Source organism: Plectropomus leopardus, chromosome 22 (genome assembly GCF_026936395.1).
Source record: "Plectropomus leopardus strain MGB_pleo_1.0 chromosome 22, ASM2693639v1, whole genome shotgun sequence".
Taxonomy (NCBI): Eukaryota; Metazoa; Chordata; class Actinopteri; order Perciformes; family Serranidae; genus Plectropomus; species Plectropomus leopardus.
Window position 1 is genome coordinate 26,322,072 of NC_142197.1, and position 18,025 is coordinate 26,340,096.

The 18,025-nt window shown below is 38.9% G+C and overlaps 1 protein-coding gene across 1 annotated transcript in view; it reads left to right on the top strand.

Annotated features, from left to right (window-relative positions):
• Positions 1–18,025, top strand: part of cog5 (component of oligomeric golgi complex 5) — a 70,288-nt gene that overhangs the window by 49,861 nt on the left and 2,402 nt on the right. The window contains exons 11-18 of the mRNA XM_088072870.1: positions 4,352–4,433; positions 8,881–9,082; positions 11,843–12,004; positions 12,235–12,334; positions 13,426–13,536; positions 15,199–15,261; positions 16,326–16,429; positions 17,401–17,638. Coding sequence (XP_087928996.1) covers positions 4,352–4,433; positions 8,881–9,082; positions 11,843–12,004; positions 12,235–12,334; positions 13,426–13,536; positions 15,199–15,261; positions 16,326–16,429; positions 17,401–17,638 — 1,062 coding nt within the window. The remainder of the gene's footprint in view (positions 1–4,351; positions 4,434–8,880; positions 9,083–11,842; positions 12,005–12,234; positions 12,335–13,425; positions 13,537–15,198; positions 15,262–16,325; positions 16,430–17,400; positions 17,639–18,025) is intronic.

Consider the following 18,025-nt stretch of genomic DNA (forward strand, 5'->3'; position numbering starts at 1 on the left):
CACTCTTCACCGTCATGTGTCCACAGAGAAGTGAACATACATATCAGTCACATCTCAGAAATATTATTACCGAGCTATAACTCATTATGAGGAAGGCACTATGATTTAGAATATAGTCAGTGGAGCCTCAGATTCGTGCTCAGGTTCTGAAGTCCCAGGATCACTCATTTTGTCATCACTTCAATCATGGTTTCTTTATGTAATCACAATTAAGTCACCACCCACTCATTGTTCAGGCAGAGACAAACAAACTGTGTAGATGCTGTGCAGTTTGATGTGATGGACAGAGTTGTCTCCCATCAGTCAGCTCTCAGCAGGAGGAAGATCTCCACTGCTGGTACAGAGTGCTGCTGCCAGGCTATTAACACGCTGTAAGAGATAAGACAGAGCAGCCTCTGCTTTCCTGTCAGTTTGACATCAGATTTTCACGTTAACGCTGGTCGTTAGATCTCAGTGTGATCACACTTTGCTTCAAAGCTATTTCAGATGATGCTTAAAGGGATAGTTTTAAGTGGGGTTGTATAGGGTACTTATCTAAAGTCAGTGTGTTACATATAGTAGATGACAGTCGGCACCCCCCCAGTTTGGAGAAGCAGACTGCAGTCCAACATGGAGGCTCAGCAGTGTAGCTGTGCAGGGGTTAAGCAAAAAAAAAAAAATTTAAGCCTCCTTAAACAGTCCCACATAAAAAAAGTGAATATCAGTTGTGATAATAGTGTACACAATTTCATTTCTTTTATTTAAAACCTCAAAAAATGCAGTAAGGGTGAACTATAGACTATATAAAGATGGACAACATGACCCACAAAGTGTAATTTTTTAATCTGGATCACGACCTGGTGTCTGACTGCAGTATAGGTCATAAAGCCCGTCCCTATATGTTAGTAATTGGGACATAGGCTACATTAAAATTTAAACACGCCAAATAAATGTTTCCCAAAGCTGGTTTCTGTCACTGAAGGTACTTCTCATCACCCTGATGTTTGTGCAAGTGATTGTTTTTATGATAAGTTTGGTTTTAACGAGTTATTCTGTTCTACAAAAAGGGGATTTTCTGCAATGATTGACAGCTATGAAGGCCAATTCATTCATTTGCATTCAATGCAGCTGCTCATGATTGGTCAGATGGGTGTTTTGGCGACCACTCCCCCAGCCCCAACCTCCATCGCTCCTGCGCAGAATTCAACTCTCAATGATATCAACTTCACAAGATGGCAATGTCTGTATCCCAGATATTTTAGCTTCACTTGTGCATAGCGGGAGTAAGTGGGGGTGTATCATCCATGTTTATATACACTCTATGGGGTGATCTTTAATTTACAATGCCTCTGAGGCACATGCAACATTGCAGTCAAAATAATTACCAATACACAAAAACACAAGACATTGTTTTTAGAAAAACAAATCTAAAAACACTGACAGTCACAATCAATGTGATCATAAAATTAGACCTTAGATTTGTCTGTGTTATCAATAAAGACAGCTTAAATTTTTGCTGAGACATGTTCCAAGTATGTGGGTTATAGTAGGAAAAAACTGATCTTCCGAGCTCAGTAAGAATTGTTGATAGGCTTTAATGTTGATAGGCAAACTGGTGCTTAAAACTAAATGTCCTTCTGTATTCCTCATCCTCTGACATAATAACAAACAACCTTTGTAAGTTTTCTGCTAGTACTCTTCTTTTGCCTTATACATAAATAACAATGTCTGTAACTTACCTAATTCTTTAAGTTTCCATAACCCTGGTTTATGTTCTCTAAGGGTCCATACATTCTTCTGTTCTAGCTCTGATGTTTGGTGATCATGTGTGGCTCACAGTAATCATTTTAGCTCACTCCAAAGGTGTTGGATGTGGTTAAGGTCAGGCTCAACTCCTTTACATCAAACTGCGAAGACAGACTTTGTAGAGCTGCGTTGGCTGTGGGAGCATCAGCATGATGAAACAGGAAAGGAACAAATACAAACTGGAAGCGCACGATTAAAATGTCATGTATGTATGTTGTAGCATTAAGAGTTCCAAGACTAAGCCAGAAGAAGAACCCCTGCTTCAAAAGTGTCTTTTGTTTCTGTTCTTCTCTGTTGTGAAGAAACGAGGATGTGAAGAGGAGAGGTCAGACAGCTGGAGAGCAGACCTGCAACAGGCTGCACTAATGGAGGACTAGAGGACAATGCACAGACACACATGTCCAATCCCATTAAATAATGAAAGCACTTTCCTCAGTCAGGATCTGTGTGTGTTGGTGTGTCGGCCTGTCCCACAGCACTTCCTGCTCTCTGTCTTGTCCATTAGTAGTTCCACAGAGCAGTTCTTCCACAGGCTCTGCGTTTGTTTAATTGTCTTATAATCCTCTATTTTTTCGTAGTACCATTCCTAAATACTGTGACCGCAATCAGTATTTACGATTATTTGTCTCAATTTTAGGGTTATTACTTTTTTGCACATCATCACACATTGTAAGTAGTACACAACAGAGAGTTTTCACTTCATTCCAGTCATAAATAATTATTGCTGTGTTACTCTGGAGTGCAGCTGCCACCCTGAGACCACATTTCAGTTTGGGTTACAAGACGGCTGTTCAAAACATAACCACCAATGCTCTCTTTTTCTGCTTGTATCTCCATCGGAACTGCTAGTTTCATCATGCCTGTCTCTGTAGTGCATTTGGATGCTGAGATTAGTTTTAAGAAATAGAGTGGCCTAGGGATGATGTTTTTTGAGCATGGTTGGTTTTAGCATGGGCAGCCTGTTTTAGCATCGCCCTGGTTGTCTTGTCAAAAACTCAATAGGTTTTTCCAACTGCATTTTCTAATATCGCAGAGAATAAGCTCTGTGGCAAAAAAAAAAAATGTTTATGATATAAGTTTTGTTCAGCAAGTTATTTTTCACAAATGAAATCCATTTTTAGGATTTTTGAGGTCTAAATGTAGTCGCCAGAAGTAAAAAGCTAATGTTACTCTATAACTAACTACACTACAGTCACATTCCCACCGCTATGAGGCTGTAAAGCAGTGTTCAGCATGATGATGTTCTGTGGACTTAATTAGCCACTTGTTAGCAACTTCCTTTTTTTAGGACATCAAAGCTTCACAGTTTTCAGTGGGATATTTATTGACATGTTTTCTTTTGTAGAACAAAACCTGAAAGTCTTTTCATCTTGTTTTTACCAAAGACCTTATTTTAGGCATCTAACACAAAAGCCATTAAAAAAGACCATTGACTCGAGATGAGGGAACCAGAGGTGCTGAAATGCTGACTAGTTTTAGGACTGAAAACAGAAGTACATTGTACTTTGCCCACACAGTGACCATTTGTAAATCTATTAGTCATGCCATGTTATCTTTATTACATAAGGGGAAAAAAAGGTATTTTTCATACATTTTACTGATATTTTTTCAGACATTTTATTAATAATTTTTGGATGTTTTACTAATGTATTTCAGACATTGTATTCAGACATTTTACTAATATTTGTTCTGACCTTTCATTGATAGTTTTGGATATTTTATTGGTATGTTTTAGGCAAATTACTTTTTAATTTTATTTTATTTTACCTTTATATTTTCAGACATTTTATGGAAAACAGAACACATATTGATTGATTTAACAACAGCAAAGCTATATTACAACATATTACAACATCTATATATACATCTATACATCTATATTACAAAGTCTTGCACCACTCAAGTAGTTTATCGAAATTTCATTTATCTCAGTGGTATACGCAATACTTCACAAAAACGTTAATATTTAAAACTGGGCTGAAAGTACGACTTATCTCTGCTCTCTCCAAAGCCATACTCCAATGTTAAGGTTTCTTTAGTGAAAATGATTGTTTGAGAAGCACTGAGCATATGAGTGGGTAAATGACTCTTGGATTATACTGTGAGAGTGTTTGTAAATGAATATTTTGACGTAGTTTTAAACATGGTCCCCAATCAATCAATAAATCCACATTTGTTTGCCGTTTTCTATAAAGGCATGCAGGTAGTTTTGTTTTTTTTTTTCCAAAATTGAAGATACCACAGCTTGATTTACTGATTATATGATGGTTATTTTGTGTGTAAAGAATTCCTTTACAGTCTCAAGTCTGTTATCAGAGGCTCTCAAATTAAAACAAAAAATGTTTCAAAGTGTGACAAATGACAAAGAATGTAAATGCTTGTTCATAGGACCATCTCACCACAACTTCGACTTATAACTTAAAGAAAGTTAAAAAGACAAATCAGACAGACATGAATGATCAGGAAAAAAAGGTGGTAAAAGTCAGAAGGTAGTTCCTATCAACTCATCAACTCACCACAGATATCTGACAATCTTTGTACTTCTCTTCTGTCTCTCTGATAACAGGATGGGCAGCCTGATATCCTCTACACCTTCTGGAATGATGTAACCAGCACACTCAGTGAGGAGTTTTACAGAGCAACTGAGGGTAAGACTGGTTCTCTTCTTTTCCCCGCTGGCTTTCTATAGACACTTTCGGTACAGTACCTTAAGGGAGAACATACAAGAAAACATTCTACTTTAAAAGTTGCGTTTTGCTGCCAGCAGTAGCCTTTGAGCAGCCCAATAAATTAAACTATGTTTCTCAATTTATAGCTGCCAACTGTTAACTAGTAAACTTGAAAAGGCAGGAAACTTCCTTTCATGTTATAGTAAGAGTTGACTGATGTATGTAAATTTGCTTTCATAGGAACAGTGGTTACAGTCTACTGTAGTGAAGCAAGAGAGTCGATTCTCTATTGACCAATCAACAGACTGTAGTCAGAACGTTTCCATGCACTGTTAAGTGGAGCTACAATTACAGCTCCATTAGGCCATTTAATTGGACTGCAGGTCTTGTTCCAGTATACGAGCACTGTAGGAGAATCCATTTATTGACAGAAGTATGTCCAATTCCTCTGACGCCCCCTTTCAGCTAGTTGCTATTAGACCTTCCTCTGATTGACCTATTACGTCACATACCAAACTAGTTAGCAAGTGGCAAACAGGCTGCACGTCGAATGCTGAAAACATGAATAACCTTTCAGCGCTGTACATTTCAAAAATACTCTGCGGTATACTTGGTACCTTCGTCTTGTTTTGTTTTCTTCCCCTCTTCTTCTGTTATTTTTCTCATCTTCTACAAATTTATGCTGATTGACTTTCGGGTTAAAGCCCGGTGTGGGGACAATGGAGCATGTGCAGAACACCCAGGCCAGTTCAGGAAAGACTGAGGTGTATACATGAAAGAGTAAATCAACCCCCAACCACATTATCTAAGCGTGTTAGTCCGACTCAACTCTGAACTGAAATTCAACTTAGTGTGATTTCACAGTGTGCTAGTGATGAAAACTGGAATGGGACATCTCTTTTGTAAACATCCACAACTTTGACTATGGAAACAGAAAAATAATTTGTAATGACATGAACTGGACTGGACTGAACCAAACTGCTTGGTGAAAACGAGGCTTTAGACTCTACTACATCTAGCAGTTCAAATATCACAGCTGCTAATGAAAGCTGATGACTCAAAGAGTGTAAAGCTGTGAGGTTTCTCTCAGACAGACAACAGATAGCTGCTTCACCACCAGCAGCACAAACAACTCGTGGAAGGTGTCATTTGTTGAGTCATAATCATCAGGCTGTAACAAGAGCTCAGTCCACAGCAGGGAATCAATGGGGCTGTTGTTGTTCACGGAGCTCGCAGAGCCGACAGCAGTCGCACTCAACTTGTTCTGGCCTCTGCTACAACCTTCTGTTCAAATTAAGTCACTGCTTGTATAAACTGTATCAACACACCATGATGATTGAAACTCGGATAAAAAAATCAAATCAGATGTTTCTGAAAAGGGTGATAGATGATTGACCTCAGATTAGTAATGTGTTTCTTCTCTCTCACCATTACTGGCTTTCTGCAACTCTTGACACGTTTCCTTTGTTCCCAAAAAAGTGTTTTCTTTCATCACATTCTACTCTGATATCTCTCACACAGAGTTATTGATTTTGATATCCTGCCTTTTTTTCCTGGGTGGTGTAGCACACACCAGTCATATGTTGATGTAACAATGTTGCCATGTGATTTGTATAGGAAACACTTTGTTACATTTGAGCGTATGCTTCACTTTCACATGAAAAAAATGGCTCACACACACACACACACACACGCACACACACACACACACACTCATGCACTCCTTAAAACACACACACACACACACTCACGCACTCATTTAAACACGCACTAACTCGCTCATTTAAACACACACACTCACTCACACACTCATTTAAACACACACTCACTCACTCAGCATTGTGTGATTTCAGGGAATAACAAAGTGAGAGCAAGAGAGGCGGATTTGGCTCCCTGCTAACATACTTGGCTTCAAAATCAGCCCTACACTGAAAAATCGGTTGTTTCTTCCATGCTCTGTGTGTGTGTGTGTGTGTGTGTGTGTGTGTGTGTGTGTGTAAGTAATAAATAATAAGTATTAATAACTGAGGAAGGAGGTAAATATGTGAGTAATATAGAGACATGATTGATGATTGTCCTCAATTCTCTTTTCTTCTCCCTCTTTTGCTTTCATTCTTTACTTGATTGATTAGATGATAAGGTTGATTTTCTGTATTTGTCTCATAGTCATCATACTCCCACGTGGTAATTCAAACCAACAATTAATATATCCGCAAATGAGTAATGTGTGTCTACGAGGCATAAAAAGTGACAACAGACAGCGGTAAACATGCCCGTGTTTCAAATTTTTTGGAACATGTTGTAAGGCATCAAATTGGAATAAGTATATATTTACCAAAAACTATAAAGTTTATCAGTTTAAACATTAAATATCTTGTCTTTAGACAACATTTAATTGAATGTTGGTCAAAAAGGATTTGCAAATAATTTCAGTCGGCTTTTAGTCATGTTTTCACAGTAGCCCACCTGATCTGGAATTAGAGTTGTACTTATTAACTGCTGTATTTCTTGTATGTAATATTTCATTGTAATTCAAATGAGCTGGTTATGCTGAACAAGTCTGTGGCATTTAACCTGTTCAAACCGCCAATTTAACTTGGCGTGGTGCTAACAGATTTGAAAAGTTGCTGTTGTAGCAGCAGACGTTGTTATTTATTGTCAGATGCTGCGGCTCAAATGTCTGTAAACTGAATGACCTAGATTAGTCAAACATGGCCTAATAACTTGAAATTATGTGTGAATGCTTCCCTAAAGAAAAACTTTCTTTTTTTATAATATGAATGAGCATACAACAAAATTGCAAACTCCCCATGGTGTTCAATATACATAAGTAAATTAATAAATAATTTAAAACTTTGAAAATAGTAGAAGGAAAACACCAAAATGAGATACCAGTTGAGGGAGCTCCAAACCACTGCACATCTGCACGCTGCCATCTTGCCCCATCCCTAAGAAATATGACTATAGTTTGCAACATGTTCATGTTGGAAGTGATGCACAAAATGCTGTTTTGGAAAGCAACGCCCTTCACACCACAAGCCTTTCTTTTTTTTGTTAAATTTGGCTCACATGTCAGCTGAATGTGCTCTACAAAACAACTTGGACCACAAAAGTGCGCCATGATGAAAAACAGTAATATGTAATCTACTTCTTGAATTTTGTTTTTTTTTCAACACTACATTTTTATATAGCATTGTTGGAGTATGACACACATTTCTGTGATAAATAAGCAAGATGTGTTGTGAAACATGGCGGGCATCAATGAAAACATTTTTGTATAGGGCTTACATGAAATTGGCCATAACTCATCATTGGTTTGTTCAATCATCTCAAATATTGGTAGATATATTGGGGAACAGGTCTACCAAAGCAATGAGCTTAACCTATAGGTGGCACCACAAATGTGTTCCTCAAAAACAGAATTTCACCAAATTTGGTACACATGCTCTGGAGGCAAGTATTAAACAACGTCTGAAGTGTCATAACTGATCTTGTATAGCGCTTTTCTAGTCTTTTGATCACTCAAAGCGCTTTTACACTAAATGTCACATATACCCATTCACACATTCACACACTGGTGGCCGAGGCTACCGTACAAGGTGCCACCAGATACTCAGTAACCATTCATGCACACTCACACTCCAATGGCGCAGCTTTGGGAGCTCTTTAGGGTTTAGTATCTTGCTCTAGGATACCTCCACATGTTGACAGGAGGAGCCGGGGATTGAAATGCTGACCTTCTGATTAGTGGACGATTTGCTCTACTTCTTACCCACAGCTGTCCCAGCAATATGTACCATTGCTCAGTTTACTGTGAGCCTGAATGAGCTAGAGACATAAAAACCCAGCACCATACCTGGAAACAGTGTTGTGATGCTGCACATCCAATTTGATCCCAGTCGGTCTCATCCTTGTGCTATAATTGAGAGCCCAAACAGTGAAAAACTTTAAAATGTCATGCCCTTCACACTGAATCTGATTAACTTGATTTGAGACACATCAGTACCTGAATGTCCTCCACAAAAAAAGCCTCTTGGACAATTAAGGCAACTGTCATGGATTTGTGACTAATTTGGAGTATGTGGAGAAACAGGAAAATCATCTTTTTGATTTTGACTGTATAAACACCAAATTTGGTATACATTGTTATGGGATTGAGATACATAAAGAAGTCTGCGTGTGATTGGTCTCCCTCCTCCTGTAGTCCAAATAAAACCAGTTGAAGTGACTTTGCTCAGTTTAGTGAAGTGGAAAGTTACTTGCTGATTCAAGCAGTTTCAATTGAGCTGCTTCCTTCTCTTGGCTGGGAAGGCGCTCAAACCTGCGATTGCTGCTAGCAGCTGTATTTCTTTTTGACTTTGCTCACTCTTTGCTTTCCTCCGAATTGTTATATGCAATATGTGTTTGTGTCTTCTTGTCTCCCCAGCCTCGTCCTTCCTAAAGCAGGCGTTTGAAGGAGAGTATCCAAAGCTGTTGCGACTGTACAATGACCTGTGGCGCCGCTTACAGCAATACAGCGCCAGTCTGCAGGGGGCACTAACAAGCAGCGGAGGAATGGACGCATCCCTGGACATCACCACAGAGACAGACAGCCAGGACCTCTTCACACATGGAAAACAGGACTACAAGTGAGCTAACACAAACACAGCATCACAGAGTCACCTGTGATCTCACCTACAGTCTGTGAGGTTTGCATGGGGGTGGGGAATATGGAGCATATTCCTGGTTTGTGTTTTTTTGGATTAATTTTTTAACAAGCATTTCCGACCTTGTAACGGCTTGCTCAGCTAACAAGCGTAGGGGTCACATAAGTTGAATTCTTGAGGTCAGTCTTGTGATGCACCTGCACTGTGTCCTAACCAGATGTGAGCGTCAGATATCGCGTATCAATTAAAATGGAACTCTGTCATTTCATGTAAACAAACCACTTAGCTGTCAACTTGGCCTCAGAGACAGAGCCACTGATAAGATGGGTGAGAGCTGACTTCCTCATTATTTATAGTCACAACAGTACTATCACAGGTAATTCATAGATATTAGCTTTCACACCAGATCATCCCACCATCTCTACTTTGTTATACAGGCTAGCTTGCAAGCATCCCACACCATATTTACAGAAATATTCAGCTCTCTGGCGATTTCCCTCCAGCCAGATTGCAGCTTATTGTTGCGATGCCTGCATTCCCATCATGCCTTGTGCTGGACTGATTAGTTTGTTGTTAAATTTGGCGTCAAACACCGTAAGGTCGAAGTTTATTCAGATAGGTGGAATAATTTGGTACAGACGTCCTCATTTTGAACCCAAGTAAATCAGCTGTTCCTGGTTTGTTGCAGCACTGGCAGTAACAGTTTAAAAAAAAAAAAAGAAACGGGGCGTGCACCAAAAGTGCTGCTCAAAACGGCGCACTGCGTCGCTTGCGGGCAGTTTGGACAGTCAGATAAAATCAAACAGATTTAGTTGCTGATGCTTGAGTCAGTTAGGACATGGTTAAAGACTGAAACCCTGTTTCATAGTCCAGTTTCACAGTAGAAAATGTCCAAATGTGACATATTTGATTAAAATACTGACAAAAACTGCTAGAATTTTGTAATATATATTTATATTATATATTTACTGTATAGTGCACCATATTAACTACCTGCCTTTTAGCTCAAGTGTCTGAAACCTTAAGATGAATATTATTATTATTATTATTATTATTATTATTGCCAATTATCACCCTAAAATCTCACAATATAACCAATAACATGTCCGTGGCATGTAGACTACCTTCTTCTACATTTCTACATTCCCATACTGCAATGCCTCATATTTTATATGAAGTTTACCATTATTTGACATTACAGTGATGATGCAAAACAATAAAAAAATAATTGATGGGTAGACTTACAATATGTGCAAGTCTAAACAGACTGATGGTGTGTGATCTCCACCTGCTGTATCTGAAATGTGTATAAATCCAGTTTTGTTTCAGTTCATGCAAAGAACAATCAGTTCCAGAAAAACAACAACTTGTATCTGAAAGTGTGAAGTTTAGGAATTGGAATCAGGAGAGAGGAAATAAGATCAGGACATCTGTAGTTGGAGAGAGGAAGGTGGGAGGGACAGCCCTCCCATCCTCATGAACACTATACTCAAGAATGACCTGAGGGAATTTCTTGAGATATTTCTTGAGAATTTCTTCAGTGTCCCCCTGGATTCAAGAATAAACTGAATGGCATTTGGTGGTCATAGGTCAAGGTCACTGAGATCTTGCATTCATCTCATTTTTGTGAATGTGATATCTCAAGAACGGCTTGAAGAAGTTTTCCTCAAATTTGGCACAAACATCCTCTCAGACACAAGAATGAATTGAATTGAATTTGGTGACCAAAGTTAAAGTCACGGTGACCTCACAAAACATTTTTTGGCCATAACTCAGGAATTCATATGCCAAAATTTCACACAGATGTCTAAATGGAGTCATGACATTTTGTATCCAAGAGGTCAAAGGTCAATGGTTACACCATAATATTCTGCAAAAACACTTTCTGGCCATTCCTCAACATCATACATATCTCAGGAACAGAAGGGGAGACATTTGGTCAGATACTGAATTGGTGATGCTAATCTGTAAACTGTGCTGGTTGTAGAGATCTTCTGAGGGGGAGATGTGTGTGAATGTTTTCACAGTCATGGATGTGACCTGCCAGAGAAACTTGAGTGGTGCACGGAAGCATAAAACCACAGACAGTAATTCTAGTTTCCTTAAGTTCTGTTAAGCCATGATACTGAATAATTCCCCCCTCTATCACAATTATTATCGGTCATTCAATAATGATATTGAATACAGGGTGCTCTTACGCACACACGCACACACACCAAACAAACACAAACAAACGCATGCCTTTAGTAGCATGACTGCACTGAATATTAATAGTCTGAGACTCAGTGGCATTTTGCTTTCATTTATGTCTGCACCTAACTGCTTTATTAATAAATGTCAGCACAGATATTTTATCGAGGTATAGGATATTAGATGTTAACATGAGACAATAAACAGATTATGGGTGTCATAATGCCATTACAGATTTGAAATGTTGAATCTTTAAAGGCTATTGTACAGCAGCGTGATGCTTTTCTCTCATCTCATTTGCCTGTTGTGGCCAAGTGAAAGGAACATCTGCCTACATGTCCTGTCACCACGTCCTTGTTACTAATCATGGCTTCTCAAACCGTTATTGTCCGTAATATCTTAATTCATGCATCAGTTATGTCAAATCAAGTTCCGTGTGTGTGTGTGTGTGTGTGTGTGTGTGTGTGTGTGTGTGTGTGTGTGTGTGTGTGTGTGTGTGTGTGTGTGTGTGTGTGTGTGTGTGTGTGTGTGTGTGCATGCGTGTGTGCACAGTCCAGAGAAGGCTCTGAAGGACTCTCTGCAGCCGTACGAGGCGGCCTACCTTTCCAAGTCCCTCTCTCGCCTCTTTGATCCCATCAACCTGGTGTTCCCTATGGGCGGCCGCAACCCGCCCTCCAACGACGAGCTGGAGAGCATCATCAAGACCATCAGCAGGTAAGCACGGCACAGTTCATGGCACTTTGGCTTCCTCACACGGAAGACAAAATCTCATGATACTGCCTCTGCAGCTTCCACATCCTGTCGACATGTTTCATGCTGTTAATTTATCTTATCCATTTCAGTCACAGAACTACAAATATACTGTTTAGCTTTCAGGTTCCATTATTGTAATGCTGTAGAGAAACCTGTCTGATTGATGTGTTTGTTTATGTGTTTGTTTGCAGTGAGCTGAATGTAGCATCAGTGGATCCAAACCTCTCTCTGGCTGTGTCAAAAAATGCTGCCAAGACTGTCCAGCTCTTCTGTGTCAAGTCTGAGCAGCTGGTGTGTACAGAAATGTGTGTGAATGTTGGTCACACTGAAATTCTTAACTAAAAGATTTTCACTCTAATCTCTGTATTTTCTCAACCCACCATGTGCCCATGCGTGAAATAGTGTTTGGTTATAACGGGAATTTATCTATTCATTCAGAGATGTCCCAATCCAATCTCAAACATTGGACTTGTGGCTAATCAAGGATTTTTTGACTGATTGGGATCAGGAATATTTAGCTCATGAAGTGTTCCAATCCTTTGTTTGATGTCAGCTGTCACACAGATGTTTTAATTTTATGCATAACAAGACGAAGTGAACCGTTCGTCCACCTTTGTCCACCTCCGTAGTCTGCTGTCTCTGTATCTCTCCGTACTAAGCTCTCGTATCTGTGTAGGGGGAGCAGTGGCTGAGTCCCACCCACCATAAGACACCAAACACCATAAACAAAAATGTTATTTACTGAAGTCTCATTTCAGCTCAGTGTGAGAGTCTCATGTTTTTGCCTTCAACTATAAAGCATAGTGTTTCTCTGCCCTGCTCAGAGGAGAGACATACAGCAGTGCAGAGCTTAAACAACCTCACTCAGAACAATTAAAATTGCATGATCAAAAAGCCAACGTGGATTATATATTAATGACGCATTGTACGTCCAAAAGATGCAAGGATGACAAAAATAAACACTCAGTGGAATCCAGTTCAGAGACATGCTTCACGGAAGGAACAAACACTGAAGAATACTCTCTTCAGTTCTGAAGCCAAAAATATGCAAGGGAGGGTTTGTAATTTTATACTTTATGTTGTAAAATAAATAAATAACAATAGTAATAGGCTAATAGATTGCAGAGCTGTTTAATTATTCATATTTTCAAAGGATTGATTTTAATAACTTTAAAGAGCTCTACTTAAGGTGTGCCCCTGGCAGCTGTATTATCTAGGAAAACAGAAGTATCAAACTGGCAGATAGTCAAATTTAAATGACTTGGATCAGCATTGGGGACAAAAAAAACATGGCTGGGACATCCCTAGTTGTTACAGAAAACAACACAATGTGAATTATTGCAATCGGTTGTATTGTGTGTAACCTTTTTGTGTGTATACAGCTGTGCACTCAGGGTGATGCCAGTCAGGTGATTGGTCCGTTAACAGAGGGCCAGCGGAGGAATGTTGCTGTGGTCAACTCCCTGTACCGTCTGCAGCAGGCTGTCACCAAGGTAGGAAGCCACAAGAAATACTGTCCGTCTTCTAAACAACCTGTCAATAATGCAGTAACTCATAACTTCATCTGTCAGAGATCACACCTAAAGAGAAATGTTACCATGACATAGTGATAGTTTGGTCATTTTTTATCATTTGGTGTCCAGAACAGAAGAACTCTTGGCTCTTTTTCATGAGACAGGTGCAGAACAAAAGTTATAAACAAACTCCAATTTAGCACACATGGCGCTGTGTGTTTGTGTAATGGACACACATTAAAAGGAATTAAAAGGGGATAAAAGTTAAACAGGCAGGCTGCAGTGTGTTCTTTCAGCGGATGATTCCTGGCACGCGGCCGGGCTTATTAGGAGCATAAAAAACAGATTACCGCAGCAATAAATATTTAATGTAAAGCCTTTAAAATTCTACTGTGAAAACAGGGAGAGAATTTATTTCAGACAGGTGGCAGAAAGCACTATGAAAATAGTTCTTTCTCAGTTCCTTCCTTCCTTCTCTGGGTTGGGGATGTTTTAACCCTTTGAAACATGACATCAGTTTTCTTGTGCTGCATTCAAGCGATATCCATATGCAATTTAAGCCTTTGGAACCTGTGCAAATCGGTTTTATTTCTTCCAAAAACATGAGAAAAAAGACAATGAGCAACTTGGCGAGGAATGTCCCACAAATTGTGTGAAATTAGTAAAATGTGTGACCTGGAAATGAGTATCTAAAAAGGGGGGAGGAATATTAGAAAATTACCCAGAAAACAATATTTAGAATTATTATAATTATATATTTAAAATTATGTTTTAGAAAAAAATGTTTACACATATAATTTTTCATTTTCAGCCTTTTTTGAGGTCATTTTTGTTTGCTTTTAGCTGTCTTTTTTTTTATTTCCCTCCAGAGCCATAGAGCACATTAAACAGTACCTCTGGACTGTATTGCAGTAGAAAAGTACCGCTCATGAGGACCCTTTTAAATAAGAACAGAACCAAAATTATGATGGTATGTGCTGATTATGGAATAATTTAAACTTTGGTAACACATACAACTACACCAGGAAGACCAGTCTTTTTCACCTGAGGAATATGTCAAAAATCTGACCATATTTTATTCTTTCTGATGGCAACATATTCAGTGATATTCTCTTCTCTTGACCGTTGCAATGCTCTTTTAACCTGACTTCCAGAGAAATCCATGAACCGGACTTCTAGAGAAATCCATGCACACATACAGGCTTGTACAAAACACAGCTGGCAAAGTTTAAGCAAAAATAAGTCAAAGAGAACAAATGTGGATCTCCACACTGGCCTCATGGCTTTTTTCAGGTCATTTCCTTGTTTTTTTAATTTTAATTTTCATTGTTTTTTCTTTTTTATCCTGTACTTTTTGACTAATATCTTGCTAATTTTGGTGTAATTTCCTCTTTCATTGTTCATTGCCAATTTCTACTCTTTTTGATAGAAATCAAGACAGTTTGTTTAGGTTTCAGGGTTAAGACATAAATCTCAAAATGGAAATTATGTAAATTGAATGGTTGTGTGTATCATCTTTGAATTAAAATCTTAAATATCATTAGACAATTTGATATTGAGCAATGTGCTATATGATAAAGTGTATACTTTTTTTTGTTTTATTTCCTGTTAACATTTCAATTGCGTGATTTGTCTTTGCAGATTATTTCAGGATTGGGGTCTTGTCCACCAGCTGCTGTCGAAGCTCTCTCTGCTTCTTTGGAGGTATCACAACACGCAGCTTTTTGATTTGTGTTTTCATGTATTTTTTCATTCATCTAAACACTCATTCTCTGGTTTGCGAAATAGTGTTTGTTTTGTACTTCTGTTTCTGTAACTCATATGCTTTTGTCATACATGATAATGAAATAAAAAAGTAGGACTTGCAGGGTAGACAAGATAAGTTTAACCTCTGTGGATCCCCAGCAGGGCAATTCAGCTGTTTCAGTGCACAAGGACAGCTATAGTTAAGACCCAAAGAAAAGTAAAAGAAACAAATCTGAGGTATATAAAGACTTAATTTAGTTCACTTCACTTCACTTCACTTCACTTCACTTCACTTCACTTCAGTTCATTTCAATTCAATTCAATTCAATTCAATTCAATTCAATTCAATTCAATTCAATTCAATTCAATTCAATTCAATTCAGTTCAGTTCAATTCAGTTCAATTCAATTCAATTCAATTCGATTTTATTATTTGCCTCAGAGGGCATATTGTGTTGCTGCTGGAGTGTAAAAAATAATAAAAACACAAAGCACAAATTAATAAGTGCCTTACCATAACTCCATAGGGCTTGTAATAATCCAGTTGCCATAAAAATGACAAACATCTCTAATGAAGTAAACCATTTCCAAGAAAGTAAAGATCACCATCAGCAGATTATGACAGTTACAATAACGCAGCATCACCACCATGAAGGCCCATGCTGATTAATAGCTCACATTAACATTCTCATCATCAGTACTACAGTTACAATATGTATAGTTGCTGACACCCAATCATTGTCATCAGCATAAACTTCATCAATACAAGAACAATATGTACTGTTACTGTCACCTAATCGTCATCATCATCATCGTCATCAATACTACAAGTACAGTGTGTACTTATTTAGAAAAGAAATAAGAATCCATCATAGTGGCCTTAACTGAGCGAGGGCTTCTTTGTAGGGCACATTTAGATTTATTTGGAGTTTGTTTGGCTCTTGTCGCCTGCCTATATTTTCACTGTACATGAATCTTCCATTGGAGGACTGACTCGGTGTGTTTGGGTCCTGTGTTGTTCAGGGAGTGCAGGTCCTGATGAGCAGCGCAGTGCAGCCGCTCCTGCAGTCAGTCAGCGACTCCATAGAGGCCATCATCATCACGCTCCACCAAGAGGACTTCTCAGGGTAAGCAGCATTCACACTGTGTCCACTGCAGGGACATCTCCAGGGACTCTGGAATCTTTTTGAGGGACTTCTCTGGGCTTCCACCTGAGAAACTATAGACTTATTTAGTTCTAGCCAAAGGTCCTGTCCTCTAAATGTCTCTGCCCTTGCTGTAGTACTTTGCAGTGCTCAAGGAATTATGGGAGTGCAGCTCACTGTGCTAAGTATAACCATGGTGACTAAACACAAACATCAGGCTGCTACACCCTGTTTACAGCCCACAATGCACCTGGGCCCTGGGTGGATTAGACTATTCTTTGTAGTTTGTCAGAGGCACACAAGAACTCACTACTTTGTTTTTGGACTGAGACTGAGCTTAATACTTTCAGTAACGATATCTACATACATACATGCATACATGTCCATACATTCATTCATACATACACAGTATGTTTCTTGAAGAAACAAAAAGCTTGTGTTCTTCAAAACTAGATTAAAAAACTGTTGTACAGCATTGAAAAATATTGGCTATGGCTTTGAAAAATTCCAAATTACTCTTATCTCTGTATCTGGCCCCTTTTGCACCCACAATGAAACTGGTTTCATTCTGGTTCTTGCACCTAATTTCGATTCATTGAGAGCATTTCAACCATTGTTTTGAGAACTTAAAACTAGGTAAAACTAAGTGACAGAGAGGATGGAGAGGACAACAATGGAGAGGTCAAGTGAGAGAAAAAGATAAAAAACCAAATATCTGTAATAATAGAACATATTTTCAGAGGTAAACGCTGTAATCCAGGATTATGCTACTACTATTTACTTAGGTTTGGCGGTGTTCAACATCCTCTGTTGACAACAAGTCCTTTATTACAATAGTTCCACAGAAGCTTATATCACAGTTTATTTTCTCTCTCTGTGTGTGTGTGTGTGTGTGTGTGTGTGTGTGTGTGTGTGTGTGTGTGTGTGTGTGTGTGTGCGTGCGTGCATGTCAGCCCTCTGTCCAGCCCAGATAAACCCGACGTCCCGTGCTCTCTGTACATGAAGGAGCTTCAGGGCTTCATCTCCAGAGTGGTGGCAGACTACATTCGACACTTCCAGTGTGTGGACTTTATCTACGAGAGCACCGAGGCCATCGCTCAGAGGGCCATCGAGCTGTTCATCCGCCACACCAGCCTGTTGCGGCCGCTGGGAGAGGGCGGCAAGATGAGGCTGGCTGCTGACTTTGCACAGGTAAGAGAGAGACGCTCCTTCATTGTGTTCACAGCTCAGATGTTAAGTAAGCAGAACAGACTTTAAACTGTTTGCTGTGCTCATGTGGAAGTTTATCCAGAAGTTAGCCAGCTAATGAAAACTGAATCATATTCAAACACCACCGTAGATAAAGCCCTGTGCTGACATCTGTGTCAATTGCTGTCTTTATTTCAAACATGTAAAATACAACAATAACAGTTGTCTAAGTCATATCAACAAAAGAGAAAGGAAAATTAATCAATTGAATTTATCAAATACATGTAACTTTATGAATTAAATTAATGAATTTTCCTTCAAAAGGGAGTAGGAAGTAGGATAAATCATAAAAACATCATAGTATGTCTTTCAGTGTGTCGTCCAAAAATG